Source organism: Bactrocera dorsalis, chromosome 2 (assembly GCF_023373825.1).
Source record: "Bactrocera dorsalis isolate Fly_Bdor chromosome 2, ASM2337382v1, whole genome shotgun sequence".
In the NCBI taxonomy this organism is placed as follows: Eukaryota; Metazoa; Arthropoda; class Insecta; order Diptera; family Tephritidae; genus Bactrocera; species Bactrocera dorsalis.
Genome location: NC_064304.1, coordinates 49,327,976 through 49,337,439, shown reverse-complemented (window position 1 = coordinate 49,337,439; position 9,464 = coordinate 49,327,976). Strand labels below are relative to the sequence as shown.

Sequence of the window (9,464 nt, the reverse complement as noted above, 5' to 3'; positions counted from 1 at the left end):
TTTTCCTGAATCTGGTTTACTGCGTCTTTGAGAATGTTTATCTTTATTGTTTGTTCATGAAGAATCAATATTTTGTCTGTTCTCTCTTGATACACTAAAGAATTATTTCTTTCGTCTTCAATAATTTGTTTTAATTTTGTAAACGTGTTCGAAAAGAAATTATTAATTTTTATTTGGTGGTCGAGAGCTGTAATTGAATTATGTAAATTTTCATCTACTTTCTTAAGGTGATTTTCAATATCTATTCTATCTCCATCATCCATCGTTCCAAATAGAAATTTATGTACAGAACCTATACCGTTAATTAACCCTCTCTTTTTTCTACTAACTTCTTTTCTTGGGATTAATGTTTGATTTTACCTCTCAAGATTTCAATTTCATTAGATAGGGTGTAGTAATGTAAATGTGAATATGTTTGCGAGATTTTTGTTATATTATTTAGTATGTAAAGAATTTCGCGAGGGTCAATTATGTGAATTACGAGGTCAGATGATGTAACAATCTGTTTAGTGTTGGTGATAATTTCTGCGTATCCATTGTCGGTATGTATTTCATGTACTTCCAGTTTGGCTGCATTGCTAATTATTACAATTGCTATCATCAATGTTATTTTGAAGATGTATTTGACCTAAAAATTTGTTTGGACGTTTAATATTTGTCGGGTGAATATTATCTAATGGTAATTTTCTATACCTTGGTTCGTATTTGTGCCGAACTGCTTTATAATTTTTTACGTAACCTTCTTTTTGAGTGTTATTAAACTCTTCTCTATTTCTATTTAGTTTTCCTATGCATTTTTCTTTAGTCTTCTGAATAGTGTCTTTAATCAAATTCTTATCAGTTTTTCCATTTATAACCTCAAGAGGTGTGGCTTTAATTGTAGAATGATAAGATTTGTTATACCATTCTATGCTTTGAAATACTTTTTCCGCTGTCGAAAGGCTTGGTTTTTCAATTTCTAGGACTCTAATTCTTTCGGATAGAGTATTATGAAATCTTTCGATATCTGAATTCCCAGTATGACTGTTTGGTTTTGTAAAATGAACTTCTATTTCTTCTTTCCTAAAAAAATCTTTTATGTTAATTGAGTTGAATTCATTATCTAATATTAACATTCTGGGTCTACCTTTGATAGAAAAGAATAATCTAAGCTTTTCTATAATAGTTATACTGTTTCTATCTTCTAGCTGAAATGCTATAGCAAATTTCGCAAATTTGTCTATAAAAGTAAGGAAGTAACATTTTTTATTTATGTAAAGGGTGATTTTTTAAGAGCTTGATAACTTTTTTTAAAAAAAAAAACGCATAAAATTTGCAAAATCTCATCGGTTCTTTATTTGAAACGTTAGATTGGTTCATGACATTTACTTTTTGAAGATAATTTCATTTAAATGTTGACCGCGGCTGCGTCTTAGGTGGTCCATTCGGAAAGTCCAATTTTGGGCAACTTTTTCGAGCATTTCGGCCGGAATAGCCCGAATTTCTTCGGAAATGTTGTCTTCCAAAGCTGGAATAGTTGCTGGCTTATTTCTGTAGACTTTAGACTTGACGTAGCCCCACAAAAAATAGTCTAAAGGCGTTAAATCGCATGATCTTGGTGGCCAACTTACGGGTCCATTTCTTGAGATGAATTGTTGTCCGAAGTTTTCCCTCAAAATGGCCATAGAATCGCGAGCTGTGTGGCATGTAGCGCCATCTTGTTGAAACCACATGTCAACCAAGTTCAGTTCTTCCATTTTTGGCAACAAAAAGTTTGTTAGCATCGAACGATAGCGATCGCCATTCACCGTAACGTTGCGTCCAACAGCATCTTTGAAAAAATACGGTCCAATGATTCCACCAGCGTACAAACCACACCAAACAGTGCATTTTTCGGGATGCATGGGCAGTTCTTGAACGGCTTCTGGTTGCTCTTCACCCCAAATGCGGCAATTTTGCTTATTTACGTAGCCATTCAACCAGAAATGAGCCTCATCGCTGAACAAAATTTGTCCGAAAAAAAAAAAAAACCGAACACTGATTTTGGTAATAAAATTCAATGATTTGCAAGCGTTGCTCGTTAGTAAGTCTATTCATGATGAAATGTCAAAGCATACTGAGCATCTTTCTCTTTGACACCATGTCTGAAATCCCACGTGATCTGTCAAATACTAAGGCATGAAAATCCTAACCTCAAAAAAATCACCCGTTATATATCCGCGTGAACTATTTCATTTATATCTGATGGTGTTTTCGTTAATTGAAATTTTGGTTTTAAAGGTTTTCTATCATATTTTGCTCTATTGCAAACGTCGCAATTATTTATATATTTTTGAATCAAAACTTTCAAATTTTTCCAGTATATTAGTTTTTTCAATTTTTCATAATTTTCGTTAATACCTGCATGGCCTGTTTCATTTTTATGATATTGAGCAATTTGTTTATAAACTTGTTCTTCATTTTTCATATCTTTAGCATGGAATTCACATCTAAAAAACATGTCTATTAAATATTTGAATAAGCTTTTGCTGAACTATATTGTACTGATTATCGGTTAAATAAGAAAAAATACCTACTTTTCCACTATTTATGTGCTTACGACAAAGATCTATGAAATTATTATTTTTTATATCTTCTGCGCTAATAAAAATTTTCTTCGTGTTGCCTAGTTCTTCAGATTCCATAATTTTCTTGTTTGTTAAAATGATTTGTGTATTGAAGCGATTTACAATAGTGTGTAAAATTGGAAAATGATCATTTAGTTCCTCCTCTTGAGAGTGGATTGTAGCATTTGTGCTTATGTTGTCTTCTTCCAATGAATGAATCTCGCCTGTGTTACTATCTATTCTACTTAGAAAATCGGCTACGTTATTTTCCTTTCCTTTCACGTAATTTATATTAATATTGTATTCACCTAGTTTAATTAACCATCTTTGCAATCTTGGGTTAATGTCTTTTCCCTTGTTTTTTATTTGGAGCCACTTAAGTGGTTGGTGATCGGTTAAGAGATCGAATGCTCTGCCATAAATGTATGGTCTATTATATGTCACTGCCCAGACAATAGCTAGTAGTTCTTTTTCTGTAGTGGAATAACTTCTTTCGTGTTTGTTAAGTGTTCGACTAGCATAGCTTATAGGATGACTGTCCTGGGTTAATACTGCGCCAATTGCAAAGTCACTTGCATCAGTTGAAATGCCAAATTTTTTGTTAAAGTCTGGATATTTCAATATTGGTGGGCTTACTAATAGATTTTTAAGTTTTTCAAAGGATGATATGTACTGAGGATCGCGAGTGTTTATTTTAATATCCTTTTTTAAATATTTTGTTAAACCATGTGCTACTTTAGCGTAATCTCTTACAAATTTTCTATAATAACCTGTTATACCTAGGAATGATTTAATTTGCTTTGATGTAGTAGGCAACTTTAGTTTTTGTATGTTTTCGATTTTGCTTAAATTTGGTTGTATCCCTTCTGTTGTTAAAGTGTGACCTAGAAATTCAGTTGTTTTCGCGAAAAATTTGCATTTATCTACCTGAATCTTTAAATTATGTTTTCTTAATGCTGAAAATATTTTGGTGATATTTTGGGTATGTTCTTCAATACTTGAACTAAAAATTAAGATGTCGTCTAAATAAACTACACATATCTTGTTGATATATTCCCTAAGAACTGAATTCATTAAACGTTGGAAAGTTGCTGGTGCATTCTTTAGTCCGAAAGGCATTCTTATAAATTCAAAGTGTCCTTGGGGTGTAGAGAAAGCTGTTTTTGGTCTATCTTCTTCTTTTATTAATACTTGATGAAAGCCTTTTGCAAGATCTAATGTTGTAAAATACTGAGCTCTTCCAAGTTTGCTGAGTATTGTTTCTATATGGGGTATTGGAAATTTGTCATCTATAGTGACTTCGTTTAGCTTCCTGTAGTCAATAACTATTCTCCATTTTTTCTTCATTGAATTGTCTTGCTTTTTCGGTACAATCCAAAGAGGCGAGTTGTACGGGGAATTACTTTCTTTAATTATACCTTGGCGCAACATCTCGTTCATCTGTCTAATAATTTCTTCTTCATGAATTTGGGGATATCTATAAATTTTATTATAAGTTGGTCTACTTGTTTTTGTAACTATTTCATGCTGAATTTCATGAGTATGAGAAAGGTTTTTACCTTCTTGGAAAAATAAATCGCTATTTGCTTTTAGAATGTATTCTAATTTTTGCTTTTCTTCTTCATTCATGTCACTATTTGATAAAATATCTAGCAAATTCTCTTTACATTCTGTAAGTAACGGGTGATTTTTTTGAGGTTAGGATTTTCATGCATTAGTATTTGACAGATCACGTGGGATTTCAGACATGGTGTCAAAGAGAAAGATGCTCAGTATGCTTTGACATTTCATCATGAATAGACTTACTAACGAGCAACGCTTGCAAATCATTGAATTTTATTACCAAAATCAGTGTTCGGTTCGAAATGTGTTTCGCGCTTTACGTCCGACAAATTTTGTTCAGCGATGAGGCTCATTTCTGGTTGAATGGCTACGTAAATAAGCAAAATTGCCGCATTTGGGGTGAAGAGCAACCAGAAGCCGTTCAAGAACTGCCCATGCATCCCGAAAAATGCACTGTTTGGTGTTGTTTGTACGCTGGTGGAATCATTGGACCGTATTTTTTCAAAGATGCTGTTGGACGCAACGTTACGGTGAATGGCGATCGCTATCGTTCGATGCTAACAAACTTTTTGTTGCCAAAAATGGAAGAACTGAACTTGGTTGACATGTGGTTTCAACAAGATGGCGCTACATGCCACACAGCTCGCGATTCTATGGCCATTTTGAGGGAAAACTTCGGACAACAATTCATCTCAAGAAATGGACCCGTAAGTTGGCCACCAAGATCATGCGATTTAACGCCTTTAGACTATTTTTTGTGGGGCTACGTCAAGTCTAAAGTCTACAGAAATAAGCCAGCAACTATTCCAGCTTTGGAAGACAACATTTCCGAAGAAATTCGGGCTATTCCGGCCGAAATGCTCGAAAAAGTTGCCCAAAATTGGACTTTCCGAATGGACCACCTAAGACGCAGCCGCGGTCAACATTTAAATGAAATTATCTTCAAAAAGTAAATGTCATGAACCAATCTAACGTTTCAAATAAAGAACCGATGAGATTTTGCAAATTTTATGCGTTTTTTTTTTTTAAAAAGTTATCAAGCTCTTAAAAAATCACCCTTTATCTTCGTAATTGTAAGGGCATGAGTTTATAAATTTAATTTTATTGCCGTTTATTTCTACATACTCCTTTTCTAAGTTAATTATTGCTTTAATAGGTTTTAAAATATTTTGTCCTATTATTGCATCAAAGTTTTTATTTTTTATGTTGGTTAGTTTCCAATGTATATAACTTTTTTCATTGAATTCGTTTGGGGTTGGGGTGACTAACTCTTTATTTAGGGAAAAATTTTCCTTAATGGTGCTAAAGTGTATTGGTTTATCAAGCTCAATGCATTCATAATCTTTTAACACATTATATTTCAATAATGATGTTGTAGACCCTGTGTCAATAAGACATTTAATTTTGGAATTTTTTATGGTCACTTCTATTATCGGTAACGATTGTTTTGGGCTGGCAACCGAAAATTTGCTTGTTCTTGAACGTGATCTATTTCCATCGGTTCGGGGGGGTTTTGTCTCCTTTGGACTGAATTATATCTTCTAGATTGTTGTGAATTATTTTGCCTACTTTGTCCAAAGCTAAATTGTTGATAATTGTCATTTTGGTTAGAATTGTTACGAAATTCTCTCGGCTGATTTTGTCGAAATTGAAAATTATTGGAATTTTGCATATACTGGTTATTATTGAAATTGCCAAAATTGTGAGACAAAGAATTTCTATTTGAAAAATTTCTATAATTATTTCTTTTATAATTGTTTTGTCTTTTATCAAATTGTATTAGCAAACCTGTCTCTTGAAGAACGCTAAAAGCCTCTCTAATGGTGCTTATATTTCTACTAATCACTACACTGCTTAAGTTGGGGTGTATCCCATTTAAAAATGTTTTTAGAATTAAACTTTCGTTGTTAATTGGGGAAAATTCTATAGGCTTTATCCTATCGAATTCATGTTTTAAATTTAGTTTATATAAAATATCTTTTAAATTTTGGAAATATTGACTTACGTTATAGTTTCGTAGTACAATCGCCTGATTGTAAAGGGTGTGGTACGACTCCTTTACTCCAAAATTCTTTATGAGTTCTTCTCTCATTTGCTGCCATGTTGGTGTAGGTCCCAAAGGCCGGATGACACTTGCTGCTTCTCCTTTAATTTTTGTTTTGACGTGTCGCTGCGTTACAAATTCCAACATTGATGGGTTGGGGTTGAATAAAGGAAGGATCATGTCAACTTCCCTGATGAATGATGATAAATCTCTGCCGTCAAAGTCCATGATTCTTGAAGCTTCCTTCAAAATTTGCGATCCTGTCATCTGAAGTGGTTGCTGCTCGCCTGGATTCATTGCTGATGTATCCTCTTTTATTACAACTGAACTTGTTGTTGTTGCTTTGTATGGTGCACTTCGCTCTTTCTGCGTCTTCTGTGTGTGGGGCATTAATCTTTAATCCCACTCTTCCTGGTAATGTTGATGGGCGGAATGAAGCTATTCTTCGCCTTCACAAATTGTAGTCCTCGGAGTCGCTCTCCGACGTTCCAGATAACTTGTGTAGAAACTTAAATTTCTTAAACTTGGCTATCTGTGCCGACCGACTTATATATTTGTATATATAAGAGATCTTTTTAAAATGGGAGCTAATCTTAAGATTTGCTTCCCGTTGCTAAAGCTTACGAAACTTAAAAACTTCAGTTTTTAGTATCGCTCAACTTTGCAGTTTGTTTTTACCGACTGCGCCAGTTTTAGGTAATGTTCGAGCGGAGGAATAAAAATGCCGATGATGTTATTTCTATGACATTATATTTTATTCTCTGATGTTTCAAGTTATGTTCTGCTTATATAACTACTAAAGTGATTACAATTTTCTTAATCTATTTCTTTGTTTTGTTTATTTTCTTATGAAATACAATATTTGTAAAATGTAATCTTATTTTCTATTGAATGCAAACAAACATGACTGTGGGGTTTACCCGATAATGTTTGGGTTATCATTATAGTCAAACATAAGGACCAAAACATGTTTGTATGCATTTGCATTATGTTCTTTATCTCTACTTGTTATCTTATATTTTTTGTAATGTTTACTTGTTTTTCTTTAATCTTTTATTTTGTCCAATTTACAATATTTTGTTGTGTGGTGTCTGGTTGGGATGATAGTGTACACATAACTCGCGCGCCCGCATGTGCCACTCACTGCTGATGACTGACCTGAAGTTGAAACAAAAGAGCGAGGCGAAAGCTCAGCCAGAGAACTTAAAGATATAGAGAAGGTGCAAATTGAATTCTGTATGATGTTCGATTGGACGGCCAGTGGCGTAGGTACAATTTCGGGCGCCCTGGGCCAACGATGTTCTGCCGCCCCCTTTATCTACCTACAAGTTTCATGAGGTTGTTCGAAAAAAAGTGAATTTTTACAAAATATCTTCGATATTAAGTATATAAAATTTAGGAACTAGAAGCCACGCAAATAACCACTCTACCTGTATTAGTTGCATCTTGTGAAAGATCTTTTAGCAAACTGAAATTGATAAAATCTTACTTGAGATCGACCATGAGTCGGAGTAGACTGTCCAATCTTGCGATTCTCTCAATAGAATGTGAAACTGCTTCAACTTTAAATTACAGTGATATGATATGTAATTTTGCAGCGATCAATGCTAGAAAAGTGCATCTTTAAGTTCTATCACTATTTTTAAGAAAGATATAAATCTAAAAGATATAAAACAAATTCAAAGACTGAAGAGTATTCGAGTAAAAATTAATATTTTTCATTGTTATTCAGATTATTACATTGTGAGTGTACAACTCTTTATCTTTTATAATAAATTTTGTAAAAAAAATTGTTGAAGTATTTTTCTGAATATTAAAAAACAGCGAAGATCGTTTTGCCGCCCCCAAGACGTTGCGCCCGGGGCGACGGCCCCCCTAGCTACGCCACTGTGGTCGGCTAACAGAGCTTATAGAATTGTAGTACGGAGTTCACCATTCTCGCTGCTATTTAGCAGAAATGAGCACGTTCAAAGGCAGAAATATATGTAAAACGACACACATATAAATGATCAGAAGGACCAGATGAGTTGAAATCCGGTGATATTAAGATGTCATGTTCCTTGGTACTATAAGATTTTCGAAGCTGACAAAGCCGCTGGGATGCGTTCTGTGAGGATGTGAGAAGAGCCTCATAAGAGGTGGTCTAAATGTTATGTGACCAATTCAACATTCATTGTGCGACGAAACCGTCAAAGGAATACAACCAAATTTTATTCACTTATATTTTAGGTCAGAGTCACGCTTATTTTCTTTACTATATCTTTAATAAGGGGTCATCACATGTGAGAGCCTGTTTTTTAGGATACCGACCGGATAGACGGCCAGTAAATAGATAGAGCTTTAACCTTATTAATATTTAAAATATATTTCGACAATATAAATACATAAGTTAAGTTAAAACAAAATATTGCTATAGGGTTCTGAACACCACCGCTTCGAAAAACATAATCGTAAATCGTCCACGATTGGCTTATCCGAAAAAACAAGAAACAAGAAAAAACGTTAACTTCGGCTGCACCGAAGCTAATATACCCTTCACAGGTGCATTTCTTTTAGTAACTACATACATATGTATGTGTTCAGTTTATATGGAAGCTATATGCTATAGTAATCCGATCTGAACAATTTTTTCGGAGATTACATTGTTGTCCTAGAAAATAACTCGTGCCAACTTTTGTGTAGATAAATTGTCAAATGCAAAAGTTTTCCATATAAGAACTTGATTCCAATCGTTCAATTTGTATGACAGCTATATGTTATAGTGGTCCGATATCAGCAGTTCCGACAAACGAGTAGAAGATAAAATGACGTTAGCAAAATTTCAAAACGATACCTTAAAAACTGAGGGACTAGTTCGTATATATACAGACAGACAGACGGACATGACTAAATCGACTCAGATCAACATACTGATCATTTATATATATACTTTATAGGGTCTTCGACGCTTCCTTCTGGGTGTTACAAACTTCGTGACAAACTTAATATACCCTGTTCAGGGTATAAAAAAATAAATTTAGCGGCGTTTTAATCTTCGAATTTCTAGCAATATCTTTACCGTAGTCTAGACATGTTAAGAAAGCAACTTTTGAAAAATAAAAAAATATCGATTTTTTGTGTCCATCTCACATCCCAAAAATTGTTCAGAATCCAACATTCCAAGGACATCTTCTGACCGATTATTTGACCAAAAATAAAATTTTAACCATTAACCACTTCCCGTATTCACCTGACACGGCACCGTGCGACTTCTTCCTTTTCGGAAAAATGCA

General features: G+C 34.0%; 1 protein-coding gene across 1 annotated transcript; it reads right to left on the bottom strand.

Moving 5' to 3' along the window:
* Positions 1 to 343: 343 nt before the first annotated feature.
* Positions 344 to 6,682, bottom strand: LOC125776101 (uncharacterized). Its single transcript, XM_049446986.1, has 2 exons — positions 6,154 to 6,682; positions 344 to 628 (listed from the first exon to the last, which is right to left on the bottom strand). The coding sequence occupies exons 1-2, from the start codon at positions 6,580 to 6,582 to the stop codon at positions 344 to 346; spliced, it is 714 nt and encodes a 237-aa protein (XP_049302943.1). The 5' UTR covers positions 6,583 to 6,682.
* Between the last annotated feature and the right edge of the window lie 2,782 nt (positions 6,683 to 9,464).

Coding starts and splice junctions, on each gene's coding strand:
- LOC125776101 (XM_049446986.1), bottom strand. CDS start 6,582: ATGCCCCACACACAGAAGACGCAGAAAGAGCGAAGTGCACCATACAAA. Junction 629..6,153: donor TTGTACTACGAAACTATAAC/GTAAGTCAATAT, acceptor ACAAATTTTTAG/GTCAAATACATCTTCAAAAT.